At 42.1% G+C, this 16,442-nt stretch overlaps 1 protein-coding gene across 1 annotated transcript in view; it reads right to left on the bottom strand.

The window, feature by feature from the left end:
- LOC103773091 (ectonucleotide pyrophosphatase/phosphodiesterase family member 2-like) overlaps nt 1-16,229 on the bottom strand; it is a gene marked incomplete at its 3' end in the record, with an annotated part of 42,041 nt that extends 25,812 nt beyond the window's left edge. Inside the window, exons 1-8 of the mRNA XM_008940447.1 lie at nt 15,923-16,229; nt 15,382-15,484; nt 9,450-9,605; nt 7,241-7,366; nt 5,079-5,139; nt 3,754-3,851; nt 2,537-2,616; nt 1,786-1,905 (exon numbers count right to left, since the gene is read on the bottom strand). Of these exons, the coding sequence (XP_008938695.1) occupies nt 1,786-1,905; nt 2,537-2,616; nt 3,754-3,851; nt 5,079-5,139; nt 7,241-7,366; nt 9,450-9,605; nt 15,382-15,484; nt 15,923-15,973 (795 nt within the window). The remainder of the gene's footprint in view (nt 1-1,785; nt 1,906-2,536; nt 2,617-3,753; nt 3,852-5,078; nt 5,140-7,240; nt 7,367-9,449; nt 9,606-15,381; nt 15,485-15,922) is intronic.
- Nucleotides 16,230-16,442: the final 213 nt, after the last annotated feature.

Below are 16,442 nucleotides of genomic sequence, written 5' to 3'. Positions count from 1 at the left end.
CAGCTGGTTTATTTTATCATCTTTGTGTAAGCAACACTCCCCTCCATCCTCTGAGGATTTCATCCAGAGTATGGTCATCCAGTGTTGTGTAACTTCCTTGAACACCCCTCAGCTGACATTGTTCATGACCCTTGCTTACAATCCAGAAAACCTTTTATTCTCTGCAGCAGCACAGGCGTTTCTAATGGATGGGTGTGGCAATTACTAATGCTCCCCACTCAACACAGCAGGTGGTGAAGTATTTATAGTCTTATATTGTACTTCTAAAATATCTTACTTTAAAAATAGAGACAGTTGTACAATCACCAAGAGTTTCCCCACTAAGTCCTACCTAATTGTGATTAAGGTAAGATGCACAATTAAATTTGCAATGCATAATTGAATTACAGTTGCTTAACAAGTAATCACACGACAGCTGAGCCACAATATTGTCTACGAGCTCTATTCCCAGCCATAGCAGGTATGGCTTGTTAGCTGTGTGGCTCTGGCTGCAGCTGAGATGGAGGAAGAGGTTACCCACTGCTACCTTTTCACTGCTTCTAGTTTTGATCCTGCTTATTTGCTCACATCCAGGAAGGTAATAGACATGATCCTCATTCTCACTTCTCCACACGACCCATGCCAAAAGCTAACCCGGGTCATAGCTGGGCAAGGGAGTGACTACACTCACTTTTATGCTGACAAATATTACATGAGCACAAATACCTCATTCTGCCTTAGCTACAGCCAGACACATCTGCCTGCAGCTCTAAACTGTCTTGCCTCGTATTTGTTGCAGACTAAAACCACATGCAGACAAGTAACACACACACTTGTTAAACCTAAAATCATCTGAGTATCTTCCTTCAGTCTCTTAGGTTATTTGTGATCCCTTTATCAAATGGCAATGACAGGTTATGGTGCTCCCAAGCCCATTCCAGCCCCCTCATCTCTATCGCCTCACCCTTTTGTGGGGTTAACTGGTCATGGAGCTTTTAAACTATAGTTCCCTGAGCAATCAGTGCAATGAAATGTGCAGGCACTGTGGCTGCTTGTACCTAAACTTCTTATTTTAATTCAAACACACTGTTGTTGGCAAAGCAAGCCACCACAGCATGCAGTAACAAGGGAAAGTGCAGCACAAGCAAGAGGCTCTTCTTAGCTGTAGTAGTGCAGAATACTTTGAAGGAGGCCATTTTATTGCCCAGAATAAGGATTCAAAGTTAGAGAAACCACGAAGTCCAACGCTAACCTAAGAGAGAGGACCTACTTCAGCCACTGCTGCTGTACTCAAGGCAGAAATTGATTCACGAAATTCTACAGCCTCTGCAGCAAACCAAGTAACAGTGATCGCTTGTGGACTTAACAAATAATAATTATGAAGTTGTGCCATGCTATGCTGACAGAACATTAATACTAAAAATGCCACAAGAACATTACTAGGATGAAAACCTGAGAAACTCATAATGAAAAGGAAACATTATGCCACGGTGACAAAAATATAGTGTTAAATTGCTGTCTAAAGTGAGGTGTTTTTTTTTTTTCCTAGCCACATCTAATTTATACTTATCAACGCGAGCACCTTACCATAATCAATGGCTTTATTATTCTGAAAAGCAAAAGCCAGCTCAAAATGTTACATGAAATTGATAGACACAGGGCCAGCCCAGGGGGTGCAGGTGGGGAGATTAGGTACAAATTGTTCACAGATGTATTTTTTAATTATTATTATTGGCTATGTTCCACAGCACAGGGGGAGGGGAGAAGAGGGAGGAGGGAAGGAGGAGAAGGGAATCTGAAACTTACTGGTTGACCTCCCCACCATCTGTGATTGAATTTCTCTCGCCCTCGAAGACTGAAGCTGGCATCAAACACTGGGTCATACATTGAATTGCCAACGATTCCATGTGATTCAGGATAAAGTCCCTTTGTGCAGAAGTAGATTAATTAGTAAAACCCTAATGCACACAAGTCCAGTTCTTCATAGCTATCTGCAATTACCACAAAATTATTTTAAAATAGGTAACTTTGTAACAGCACACCAAAAAAGTTTAACTTTAAGATAAGCACATTTCAAACTGGCTGTTGTAATGAAAGCAGTAGGAGACAACTGAAGTGTTCTAAAAAGCACAAAACCCTCTTGCTAATTGACAATTTGAAGTATTTTCACACTGGTTAAAAGATAGTTTGAGACCATCTAAAGTCGGCAAAAAATAATGAAAAGAAGATTGAACTTTCAGTTCCTCTTCATGAATTCTCTTTCGGGAAACAGTAATTCATTCTCTGGTTTCAAAAGTAACACTTAATTTCCACTTTATGATGTTTTATCTTCATCAGAGTCTCTGTGAGATCTGTTATTTCCAAGAAAACAAACAAACAACTAGGCAAGTCACCCAAAGCCATGCCTTTATATCACAATTTGTCCAGCCAGCAACCAACAATGGTGAGATACACTTTATCTCAGAACCTCAGAATACTAAAAAATCTTGCTTCCCAAACACACATTTCTACTGCAGTGTTGCATTTTATCATCAAAAAATCCTTCTCAGGAACTTACAGTAGCAAGTGTGTACAAGTTGGGGAAAGTTTTTGTTGGGTAGACAGGTCTCATGTAAGGAGAATGTGTTCCACAAGATCCTGAAAAATCAATAGTGAATGCAAACATCAGGAAGTGAAATTCTCAGACAGGGAAAACAAAAACAGAGGAAGTCGTTTGCTATGCCACAAAATGCTGCAGAAACTGGTTGAATTTTAACTAATTTAAATGAACATTCTTCTGCTTAACATTGGCAGGTCTTCCCACAGGACAGTAGTAAATCCACTCATGCACTCTTTGTACTTTGTACAAAGAACTGAAATAATGCAGCCAGACAACTACAGAACCAGCTTCACCTCCACATGCTCGTTCCTTTCTGACCGAGCCTCCTTCCAGAGTCCCAGAGTCATTAGAGGCATCTTGCTAAGTAAAACGAGGTGAGAAAACACAGGCTCATTTTGTGACAAATGTATCAAGATGCAGTTTCACAATGGGCTTTGGCCACAGCCCCTTTCATTACAGAATCGTTTAAGCTGGCCCTTTAAGACCATTGGGTCCAACCATAGGTGGTGACAGGAGGGCCAGCACACACACCGGGAAAGAAAACCAAGCCAACACCTTTAAAGGGTACAGGCACACAGGCAAACTGACACACTGTACTGAGAAGCTCAAATATGCCTTGCATCCAGTACTCCACAAACCCAGGTGGATGCTCACTACCCAGGAGGTGAGTGCAGGTCTGCCCATCACTGGGGCACATCCCCAGCAGGTATCACACATTCACTGCAGCTCCTGCACCCAACAAGCCTTCAACAGTTCTGAATCAAATGGAAAATTTTATGGGCACCTCCCAACTAACCTATGAGTGCATGACACATATCAAGTACTGGAGATGCATTTCTTGCTTGACAAAACTGTACAAAGGTCACTGGTTCTGACAGTGTTCCCCAAAGCACCAGGCCTCCTCCCACTCTGATAGCTGTGTGCTTCTCTAAGCCAGGGTGCTTTCAAGACACCAGTTAATACCATCTAAACCAAAGGGGACTTGTGCCATTTCACCTTGATGGAAAAAAAGACTTAATCTTAGTTGGACCTTTCAGTCAGAGGAGGCCTGTTTAGCCCAGCCCTTCTACCCACTAGCTCCACACTGACTTCTGTTGCTTAATGAACAATAAAAACAACTGGGCTGCAAGAAATTGTCTTTTCTTTTTGGACTGTAAGAAAGCAGATGTACTCACTCAGTTTTTCAATATTGGGCATGACCTTGTTCCCTTTCTTCATATATGATGCACGGAAACCATCAACAGAGAAGATGATCAAAGGAGGGCGAACAAAGCTAAAAGCAAAAGCAGCAGGAGCATAAGGCAGCATTTAAAAATGATTTTTTTTTTTTTTTTTTTTTTAATTTCCACTTCCTCACTGAGACTCCAAAGAATTTAAAGTACAATTACTGCATATGCTATATGCCTAAAATGTTTTTGCTTACATAACAGATAGGAACAAACTAATAGTCTTCTACACTTAGTAATATCCAGTGCTCACTTGTAGTGAACGGGCTGAGCTCCAACACAAGAGGCATCTTCCCTAAGAGCATACAGGCCAAAAAGGCATGTGCTTATGGAAAGATATGAAGAAGGAATAAAAAATAGTATGTACCCACCCTAGCACACAATCTGTAATTAAAAGCCACATCTCACAACAGCTGTTCTTTCTTCACAAACAAAGGTCCATGTGGCATTCTGAGAGAGCTCTGTGAGGCAGGGCATATTCTCACATACTAAAGATGACAGCAGTTCATGTTATTTTATTACATTTTTATTTACTGCCGCTACTGGGATTTGACCCTAAGAAGGCAGAGATGTGTCCTGGATGGACCTGGCCTTTTCAGGTTAGTTGCCTGCTGTGTGGGTAAGCAGCCAGCAGGAGCTCCCATCTCCTCCAAACCATCCTTCTAGTAGCACAGACCCAGCTGCAACCAAACGCAGCACCTGAAGAGACACTTACCTTTAAGGATAAAAGTGAGCCAACTGATTTCAAAACTGCTTGCTTTCTCAGTGTTATTCATGTGCTTCAATACCTCAGTAAGCCAAGCCTGTCTCCCATTGCAATTTAGAAATCCTTTCATTTAGAAACATAACACTAAAAGTACAAAATTAAATTTTAAAAAACATTGCCTGAACTGTGTTGACATGTGGCTTCACCTGAATTTTATTGAAATCAGAAGAACTTAAGCCTTGCCACTGACTTCAAGGGAGTTTGGTTACCTTCCCTATTTGTGTAACAAGCCCATCTTTGATCAGGTGATCAAAGATCAAGAGTTCAAGCTCGCATATCATACACCACTACTCATCCAGCAGCTCAACAACAAATACATTACAATATTATCAGTCTAATTGTGCAAATGTAAAGGAAAGCACCCAACCCACAGCCATTCAGCCTGAATTGTCGACAGGGCCAATGCAGAAATGTGATGTTGGGAGGTCAACGCAGAGCCGGGTACCATTGGCTTTGCTGCATTTGGCTTTGCTGCATTTGGCTTTGCAGTTGCATGCAAAACACTTACCCTGCTGGACATTCAGGAGCCTTTATCTCTTCACAGTCATCATCTACCCAGTGGGTTTCTCCTACCAGAGAAGACGCGTTGGAGTTTTAAAAAAAAAAACACAACCCACACCAAACCAACAATCTGTGGACACAGGTACAGGTTTCACAGAAAATGTCAAAAAAATGAAGTCTAGCTCCAGCTAATGGACTGTGTTGCCATGCTTCCTGTGAATAATGAGCAGGCCTTTTCACAAAACTGAACAAATGATCTGGTATATTCTATTCAACAAGAATAGCCAAACTAGCACTCCTAGGAGTAGCTCTTAAAACTGGAATTAAAAGTGTTCTTTTGACCACAGGAGACAGAGGTAATGTTTTAGGCAGAGTGGTCATCTATTTTACTTTTTTTATTATTTTCAATCTGTCAAAACCATGTAGGCTGCTTCTGGCTGTGAATTCCCATCCTCCTCCCCACCAGCTCTGATGACCCCATGAGGTGATTCAGCTGGCTACACATACAAAACAAAATACCATTTTGTGATTCTGTGATTCTAGGGAAGAAAAACAGCTCTAAATAGTTTCCAGCTGGCTTAGAGAGCTGATCATCTCATGGATCAGGTGAGATTCAGACAGCCAAAAAAAAAAAAAAAACCACTAATAGTCTTTCAGAGATAGATGAGTTAAAATTACTTTATGTAAGCAACTATTTTCTTAGGATTTTCACTGCTGAATGTTGACTATAGACTGGCTTATGACTTGCACTTTCACAGGTCAGTTGAAAAACAGATTATAAACTAATCAGGCTCTCTTCCTGAGCCTGGCACTATTAAAGGAACTGTAGTTCAATTAGAAGTACAAAACAAAAAGCACCACAGAAAAGATCTACAGGAAATGTGTTCTGCTGCAATTCCAACTGACCATGTGAGGAGGTGGAGGGACAATTTTTAAGGAAATTAAAAAAAAAAAAAAAAAAAAAAACACCACAACAACAAACACAAAACCAGCACACTATCATTGGATAGGCAAAGGCAGGAGTGAAGAGGAAACAGTGTTCTCGTATAAGGCTTACTCCTGTCAAAGTGCCAGGGTCATTGAGATATGTTATGAGCCAATTAAACAAAGATTATGTACATCGAAGCTGGAGACATGTAAATTCCTCTGTCCTGATCCCTATACGAGTGACCTACAAAAAAAGGCAGGAACTGAAAAACTATACCAGCATTTAAGTGGTCTCAGTCTTGTCTTTCTTTGGAAAGGGGAAGAATGTAATCTATGGGGAACTGCCAGAAGATAGGTAGTTCATTTAGCTTCCCAACAGCAAAACTCAGGTAAAGAAGAAAAGTCCATTTTCAGCATATGACTATTATCATTTTCTGAAAATATGCAGTTGGCTAAAGTTGTGTGGAAGAAAAAAAATAGTAACTCTTCCACCAGTTAATGAATGAAAAACCTAAAAACTAGCCGCGATACAAAAGCAAGAACCTGTGGAGCTCACTACCAAGGGTCAGAAGACCTGCTCCAAATGGGAGACATCACATAGGCCAGGACAAGCTCCAGAAGACTGGGGCAGAGAGTGAAAATTGAGCTTTCACACTCTATCCACCCACTAACCAGCACTGGGTGTATGCAGCCATGGTGTGTCCAGAAGGTGGTGGCATCAGGTCATATGAAGCACATAGCACCTGTCTGTGAGTTACAGCCCTTGCATTCTCACAGCTCTCCCACAAAAGACAAAGACTATAGGTGTTAGGCCAAGCAGTTTGAGCAGGAGCTTTTGTGGAGGGGGTAGGGAGAGGCAGGGATGTATCTTTGAGACAGAGATAACATAGCTATGAATGCTCCATTCCTTCTGAGACCATCAGATATCTCTGCTTTCCCTGTGATGCAGACAAATGCATCTGAACACTTCTGTGTTTTGCTTTAAACTCTACTACATCTACCTACCCCTTCTCTCTATCAGTATCTCTGCAGGCAAAGACATTGTCCTTCCAGCATCAACAAATTCAAAGGATTCACCGCTGCTAATGCCCAAAAAATTACAAATACAATTCCCCCTTCTTCTCCCCTCCTCTGAAACATCCGAACAAGGAGAGTTCCTGCTTTAGAAGAAAACTCTTTACCCACAGGGCTGCCTTGTATCAGGTTTGGAAAGATAAGAGGCAGAAAAGACCAAAGACGTACCTTTGCAAACGACTTGGTAATTAGTACAGCAATCTCCTCTACTTAAGCAGTCTTCAGAGCAGTGACAAGCATTGTCATCATTCCTAGTCTCTCCACAGCGATCTTTGGTACATTCCCAGCCCCGAGCTAAAATATTCACAGGGCAAGCAAGAATGAGATTATAATCAAAGCAAAAAGTCCTTACTCAAGCCATAACGACAACGCTCCAGTCGTTAAAGTTGGATGTAAAGTTTATGGCCCCATTTCAGTGATTTCAAGACTTCTGAAGTAGGCATGTCAACCAGAAACAAAAAAAACCCTTGTGTCCTGCAAGTGCAGGAGGGCTCCTCCACTCCACACACAAGTGCTTCTGCTACCCTCAGGTGTTCTTCTCCACGCTTTGTAGAAACTGAATGCCAGAAAAATTTGGAGAGGAGAAGACAAGAAAGGATCTTGACAGGTAAATGGTAGGGCCTGAAGCATAAGCTAAGAATTCGGGTAATCCATTCTTTTCACAACAACAGTCCTCAGTTCAATCCATCAGAAATAAGAGAAAGTTGAAAAGAGACTATGTGGATACAAAATGATACTTTATTCTCATCAGTTCCTCAAGGGCAGGGCGAGATTCCACACCAAATGCAAAGAAGGAAAAGCATGGCACAGCTGCTGTAAAACACTCCAGCTCTTCTCATCTTGCAAATGGAGCTAGGATCTAGGGGCCTGTCTGAATTAGGGTGCTCTCTCAAGGGCAGTACATACCTGCACTTTGTAATATGGCCTAGGGACTTAAGCAAATGGCTTTCCATGTCCTGGCCCAACCAACAAGAAACTTTAAAATCACTTCAGACAACATGCACCCAGTAGAAAACACTCCACATCAGAGCAATGTCTTTTACTACCTTTTCTCTTACATTTGGGGCTTTTATTCTATAAATATGGAACATTTGCAGATTGCACATGTTATGGCTGTCTTAATAAATGCCTACAGGAGTACATGACAATTCATACAACAGTCCCAAGGGCTATGCAGGTACCCACACACATATGTGGACATGGTGCACTGTGGACAGAAGGCTTAGGAACTGAAAATCTGCCCTTTGGTAGCAAACATCTGGTATTGTGCTGGAAGTTTTCAAAAAGAGCCTCTCACTCTACAGTCATTTACACCAGGGGCAAATCATTGTCGGACTAAAATTCAAGTTTTTGCCCTGGCACCAAAGTAGCTTTTCATGCTGTATTAGCTCACCATTTTTTGGTACCAAGCTATTATAACGATATCATTACAAACAGGACTGAGGCAGTCAGGACTTTCAAGCATGGGACATCCACGGGTAATATTTAAATCATTAGACTTCTGGCTGCTTTGTAAGTGTAATTCTTTGATAAAGGAAGAAAACATTTAATGGCAAAAGTAGAAGGCACCTGTATCAACTCGGACCACCGTGCAAACACTCAGGGAGATGAGTGCAACAAATAATTTAAGCGCACTACACTAAGAAGTAAAATATAACTCATGGCCTTCTGTGAAGTTTTCCTTGCCTATGACTCATGAAGAAAGCAAAAAGTAAATTAACCCGGCCTTCTATTTCCATCCCCTGGGTCCAATGAATGTCAGATGTTTCCACCACTGTGCTACATGCATCCTGACATCTGGAAGTTGGAGTCTAAGGCAAGGGTAACAAGCCCAGCCTGTCACCTGCAGCTCTCACTAAGAGGACTCCCACTGCTTCAGTGCTTCCAGCTCCAGAGGCACCTTTACAGTTAATCACAATGCACAGCCCACAAGCAAGCATGAGTTGCTCCAATACAAAGTTATCACTTGGGAGAAAAAAGGATGTCTGACATAGAATGACCAACCTCCAGCCTTTACCATAGTTCTTTGCATTGTAACCTGAAGATCAAACATGCCTGAACACTGATTATTCTTTTTAATTGAGTATGTGAAGATCTAGTTTTTATGTAGTATGAATAGTACTCTGCTTTTTCTGCCCTGGAAACCATGGCTGAAGCCCAGCAGTGAGCAGCAGTAGGCAAGGTGTACCTACTGCTCCTTGCAAGGACACACAGGCTGCATTCTGGGCTGAGCTGAGCCCGCCCAGCAAGACAAGACAAGGTGAGGCGGAGATGCAGGCTATGGCAGGGAGCACTGCTCGATCAGGCATGTCCGAGTCACTGGCAGAAGCCAGGTACCAGCAGCGCCTGGCAGTGCTGGACAGGAGTCCCATCGTACCTGTCTTTAAGCACAGCTCATCAAAGTCGAAGCAGCAGCTGTTGTAGCTCTTGCACAGGTTGTCACAGCGGCAGCCAGGAGGCTCTGCCTCTTGAAGTTCAAAGCATCTGTTTTTGCAGGAGCCAGAGGTACTGATCCAGGGGGAATCTGACAGGACTGTGTGGAACAAGAAACAGGGCAACATCTGTCAGGCCAGCAGCGTGGGTGGCTCAGCCCCGAGCCACTTGGATGAGCAGAACCTTGGCTACCTGCTATGAGGAATGGAGCAGGGAGAGGACAAGGTTGCTTGAAGAAACAAAGCAAAACCAAACCAACCAACCAACCAACAGAGCAAATTCAAAAATGGTTGTTCTTTTTGGAAAGGGAAAAAAAAAAAAAAATGGGAAAAGATGCAGCAGCATGCTGTAATAATGTCCTGCAAAGAAACAGCCCTGGCTTTACTTCTGTAACAATCAAGAGATCATTAGCAGAAATGTATTGAAGTCTCCAAGGCCTCATTCCAGGAGCTGCAGCTATTCCTCAGAAGCAGGCCTTTGTTTTCAGAAACCGAGTGACATTTTCATGGTTGGCTGGGCAGCTTGCATAGGAAAGGACTGCAATTCATCTACGTAGTCATCAGGACTTGGCTTGCTATACTGGAAGGTGCCAAATTAATGTCAAGTGAGAGAGAAAACTGTAAGTTGCTCTATAAATTAATGGAGAAATAAAGCAAGGCTTTTTGGTGGGCTTCTGCAGATCATTAAGTTACAAAAACGTAACAAAGTATGGAAGTATGAAAGAAATCTAAATATTTGATGTGTATAATTAAATGGATTAATCCCAGTCTGAAAACCATGAAGAATGTATTAGACTTCAATAATCTATGTATCAGTAAACAATTACTGTCAAAGCTGATAGGTACTTCTCTGCTCTTTTCTCAAAGCTTAGTATGTTATACATTTTATACATTTTTTCCTGTAAGAGAATCCTACATAGCAGCTCATATGAAGTGAGAAAATTGTGCTAGTCACTAGGGTTAATTGTATTTTAGGAAATAAAATAGTGACTCTACGTTATGCTTTAAAAAGAAGTGTTCCAAGGAAAATTTCACAATGCCTTTTGTTCCTTGAGAGACCTATTAAAATTTAGTCTTTGAAATTGTCTTGGGGTTTGTCTTCTTTTAGACTACAATCTGGTTTTGGCAAGCCTCACCATGACTAGCAGTATGATTTTAAGAGGACTGATGCAATGGCACATTTGGGAAACAGTTGCTCTAATAGTTTCTTATATATTTTTCCCCTACTCCTTTACACAGATGAAAGCTTAGCCTCAACATAAACTGAAGGGGAATCTCTTCCCAAATAAGATGGCATTATCCTAATCCACTAAGAATGAATGGAAAAGAAGATGAAGGGGGAGTTTGAAGGTGAAATTGTAGTAGCTAATGTGCCATCAGCTCCCATCACCAGCACTACTGTTCTACCTTTGGACTGGCACTGGTTGGACATCAGCATAAACCAGTTCAAAGAGCAAACCTGGCAGCAAATCAACCCTACAGCAAGACAGCAGGTAAGAAAAACAAACCTACCATGGTTGCAGTCATGGATCACAGCAATGGCAAGACACATTCATAGGACTGCTGAAAAATGTAGTCGTAGACAACCGTGTCTCTCTCTGCTTTTGTTGTTTTTTCCAATCAGGTTGGGAATACTCAGAGCAAGTAACATCATACACACAAGTGAGGTCTCACTCCCTGCATGCATGCTTTTAGACTTCCCAGGAACTAAACATCATGTACCTATGCTGACAACACACAGATCAGTATTTTCTTTGCTCGTATCAACAGGCCACAAAGCTATGCTAGAAACTAAACACACGAGAATTGTTTAAAAGCATGCTAACACTCAGATTTTCAGAGATATAAAGTCTTGTTCTTTGTTCTCAATGACAGCTGCTTCCTGCTACATGCTTCTGAAAATCTCTTACTAAAAATATTTCCATGTTATTTAACAAGTTCTAGTACTTTCCTTTTTGGAAGCTAGGTAATATATAATCACAGATCCATTAAGCTACATATCAAAGCTATTATGGACTCGAAGGTATTACATACTAGTATACACTGTATATCCCTTACACTAGCATTGCCCTCTTCATTTCAAAGGAATGAGAGGAAGACCATTTCTGAAGGTCAAAAATCACATCAACATCTGTTTAGGAAAGAGAAGGTGTAAATCTAGCTGCAGATTCTATAAAGGAAAGAGTTAACTGCAGTTCAAGGAGCATCTAGCTATTGTAAGAGCATCTCATTTAACAGGAGACCACAGGACCAAATTGCCCAGAGGTTGTGCAGTCTATGATCTTGGCGATTTTGAAGAACAGGTTAGACTAAGATCTGTCAGAAACACTTCAGTAATAACTGACTATGTCTTGGGATATACAGAAGGTCTACATAGCTGTTCAAGGTCCCCTTTAGCTCCATCTTCTATAGCTGTAATCAGGGTTTCCACTTCACATAAGAAAAGTTTAGCCCAACTATCTTGTCTGCTATTTTTTCCCCATCTCTTGACAACTACTTTAGTATTGATGTGACAAATTATCCCAAATCACTTAACAATTAGAAGTCACACCTCCTGAGTCTATGTAGGACACTTTCCATATAGCAACACAAAAGATGACTTGGTTTACTTCCTCTGATCTCTGATCGTTCTTTTGTCCATCATCCTTGACCTTGCCTTTGCGGACAGATCATGATTTTCAGGTCGTGCTAATGCCATGGTATGGGCTCTGATGCATGCAGAATAATTCGTAAAAGCAACATCAGGAGCTTCATCCATGGTAGGCATTTTCAAATTAACAGAAACCCCTGTACAGAACAAACTTAGACAGTTTCAAAATCCCTCTCAAAATTCCTGCATCCCTTCACAGCTCCTGCAATCAGACCATGCAGCAGACAGACGGACCTCAACATGAAGCCTCTCCCCTCCTTATTTAATACATAAAGCTTTTCACACCCTTTTCCATGTATTCTTTCTTGGCCAACTAAGGTCAAAACAACCTTCTAAGGATTGTCTCTTATGTCATAGGTTAGAGAGAGATGTTATGTAGGGCAAGAGTGCCTTCCTGATTCAGTCCATGGAGGTTATTACATTTCCATTGTAAATGTGCTTTATTAACCTTGGAAAATCCCATATTAAATTACTTGTTCTGACCCTATCTGATTACAGTATCTGAAAAGAAAATCAAATCCATTTACTTCCAGTAGTGTTTCAATCACTGGACTACACGATACAGACATGCTTACAGTCATTACAGCAAGGATACCACCCAGTAAGAATTTGCCATTTTGGATCCTGTGGATCCTATATGGATTGACCAAATACCAATGCAAAACATCTGGAACACCAGTTTTGCTAGTTAATAATAATATTATGAACTTGCATTTCATTTTTGCAGAATGCCATTGCAATGAGAAAAATTTCAACGAAAACTCACATGAACTAAAAAATACATCCTGACTGCAATACAAGAAAGATATGTCTCAATTTTTAATGACATGCTTAAACTTTCCAGTGAGAAAGGATAGAAAAATGTCAGTGTTTCTCTTTCCAAAATTTAAGCTATCATCCTACCATGACCAAGAAACATGCTTCAAGAGACTACTAAGGCCATTGTCCCTGAAAACGCTTACAAACATGTCTAGAAAGCTCATAAAGCAAAAAACTTCCAAAGTCAAAGTTCTAAAAAAAATTGGAGCCTTGCCTCTCTAATGATTTCTAGAAATTTTAAACCAAAAAAAAAAATATTTCAATGAAGTAATTTATTTGGTACAAATACTCAACATCTTAAATGTATAAAGGCTTAATTATCTGTACATTGTAAAAACAGAACACAAGGAGGGGATTAGGCATTATTGTACCTCTTTGACGTGCATTTGTAAGGGACTAGGAAAAAAAAAAAGCATGTTGGTTTTGACTCATAGAGGAGTCATCTATGCTAGATGAAAACTGAAATTTGCTTGCAATCGCAGTTTACCTCTGGAGAAATAATAAATTAACTGTACAGTAATGGTTGGTAAAGAAAGTGTTTTGTCAATCCAAAATAATTAACTCTAAACACCACAAAACTTTGAAATAAATAAGTCAAGGCAGTTTGAAGTTGAAAAAGAATTTATACTAATCTTGTATTCTGGATAATTCATTGCACTGGACTTCTGATGGGTGTAACTGGAAATCATGCAATTAGGAGAGCCTAAACAGGTAGTTTGATCACAGTGCTTTTAGCCCGTTAAGAAAAGTACCTCTCCAGCCTAACTTTTTACTTTCTGCTTTAGACAGATGTAACTATAATACTTTATTCTTTGCTATTACATCCTTTTTGTTACTGCAATGAAAGTAGCCAAGCTGGATAAACACAGAAAGGACAAAACCCTCTGTTACTTTTCTGTCTCTCATTGTTGTTCCCTGGACTGGACTACTCCAATGCCAGGTGTTGGTCCAACCCCACCTGCAAGCAAATTATCAGTAGCACCCCATCTCCTACCCTCCTGTAAGAGGTCTTTTGCTTCTTCCTATTTTTCTGGAATGCTAAGCTAAACCTCCTGCTACTGGAAACAGCACACAGCTACTGATGCCAGCCTTGGTGGTGTTGAATAGTGCTGGTTCGCTCAGCAGAGCTGGCACTGATGAGCTGCAATAGGTCCCCAGTATCAGACATTTGGGACTTCAGTAAAAATCAGATGAGCAGCCCTGCCCTAAAGCCCAAACTGTCACCAGTGAAAGCAAAGCAGCTGGCAGTCAGGTGTTGAAGACATGAAATGCAAATTCTTCACCTCACAACTACAAACACTGCACGGTCAATGTACTACAACATAAAAATAGAAATACATTTGGTTTTCAAGCAAATGCTTTTTACTGTTCTATAAAGACCAAAAGCAACAGCTGCTATCTGTTTGGTTACTGAAAACGCCCCTGCTCAGTGATCAGCAGCCCTGATTGTGTTTGTGATTAGACACCAACTCCTGTGAAAGACAGGGGAGAGAAGGACACAGACACATTAGCAGGAACACAACAAACTCTGGCCGCGGTAAACAATTTTATAATTAAAATTCACAAACTACCATTACAGACAGGCATTGCAAGCGAAACCCTGTCACTTCAGTTATATTAACCAGGTCGAAGTCAATGACCACCCGTTCCCCTTCTCCTGCCAAAGGAAGGAACAGAGACACAAGTCAAGCCTACTTTACTAGTTTTCCATTTTATATGTTTTTCCATTTGGACTATGCCTGAGCTCACAAACTCCTATACTGCCCCATAACACACACAACAGTCCCTTTTGTGGCATGCTCTTGCTTTCCTCCAAAGAAAAAAGTAGGAGGCGAAAGAAAAACAGAGGACTGGGTGACAGCCCATCTGCAGGAACACCTGCTCTCCTCTCGCCGGCCCTCTCCGCCGTCAGATGTCTGCCGTCTACTGTTCACAAACCAGCATGACCTCAAGAGCCACAGAAATCCCAAAAGCTTTTCTCACCAGCGCCTCTTGAAAGCATTAATCAAGTTTCTAGAAACCGCTTCAACAGCTACCAACATAAAACCAGTACCCTTGAACCCGTCCGGGAGTTTCTCGTAGCTCCGGAATGAAACTGTGCAGAGCACAAAACATGGCAAATGCTTCGCAGGAGCTGATGAGACCGCTCTGAGGTTGACAGTGCTCACTCCTAAAATAAGCTGCATTTTCCATAGTCACATGCACACAGAGCAAAAGTTTAAGTAAATAGGAGACCTATAGGTGGGTCCCAAAGGTCAACTGACTCAGGCTCAGCAAGTTATTTATTCTTTTCTATATCCTAGAGGGAAAAGGAACTAGCAAACTACTGTTTCAGAGCAGGAGTGCTTTCTAACCACAGGATATAACATAAGGGTATTGTGAGGTAAAATTTCTGTGCGTTACCGTACCTGAGACGGGGCCCTCATCCCATTCTTCAGATCTCCTAAATCGATTTGTTGTAAATCCCATGCAGACATTTACTCCAAAGGCAAAAGCAAATAAAGATATAACCTGCAAAAATAAAACAGCAAAGTAAGCAAACCGGGCAACAAGCAGGACTTTGGAGCTGCGAGCATTACGACTAAAGGGGCAGAGATGGTCCTCTGTACATTCGAGCTCGCCAGCACCGCAGTTCCCATCACCGGAGCGGCAGCTGGCAGCGTCATCGGTGGAGAGTAACAAAAACCAGAAGGGATTTATGAATAAAACATCTCTTTCTGAAGCTGAAACGCTCCTTTTTGTAGGAACTTATTCAGGAGAGACAGGCTACTCGTCCTCGAAAAGCAAACACGCTCCTCTCCTCCTACCTGGTGCGAGTGGACGGAGCCCTTCTGAGCCATGCTAGAGAATTCTTGAAAAGCCTGCGCGGCACCGTCGCCTCTTCTGTCCAGTGAGCGCAGAGCTCTGTTCACTCCGGCAGTTCAGGCTATTAGCTACAAGTAATCCTACCTGGTGAGGTTGACAGGCTCGTGTGATTTGTCCAGGGGGTGATTTCATCATGTTTGACTCACAAATCGCAGCTCCGAGTGCAAGAAGCTCCAGGCATCATCCCTCGCTGCGCCCTCCCCCCAAACACACACGCACGCTTTTATGTGGTTTCCTCTGGCAAAGCTGGGCTTGCTTGTGGTGCTGCAGCCAATAGCTGCTCCTGCTCATTTTATTCTCCTCGCAAAAGTAACATGGTTAAAAGGGAAACCAAATGCGTCTCCAGCTGGCTCCGAGAGGAAGGGGGGGCGGACGCTCGCTCGGGGCTGCGCTATGAGAAGCCCCCGATGCCAGCACCCTCCAGGGTCCCCAGGGCTGCAGCGCAGCCGCGGCCGCCGACCCTGCCACGGCCGGCTGCATTTGGGAGCGCGGGCGCCTCTCTCGTTTTCCACGGGCGCTCCTGAAGGCTCTAACCGGGCTGCAGAGCAGGGTCCTTCCACAGCTGGGGGCACCCTCTAGCAGGGGGTTGTTTCCCAGCCCTGTT

The sequence above is a fragment of the Merops nubicus genome, unplaced genomic scaffold (genome assembly GCF_000691845.1).
Source record: "Merops nubicus isolate BGI_N331 unplaced genomic scaffold, ASM69184v1 scaffold9935, whole genome shotgun sequence".
Taxonomy (NCBI): domain Eukaryota; kingdom Metazoa; phylum Chordata; class Aves; order Coraciiformes; family Meropidae; genus Merops; species Merops nubicus.
This window is presented reverse-complemented; position numbering and strand designations above follow the sequence as displayed.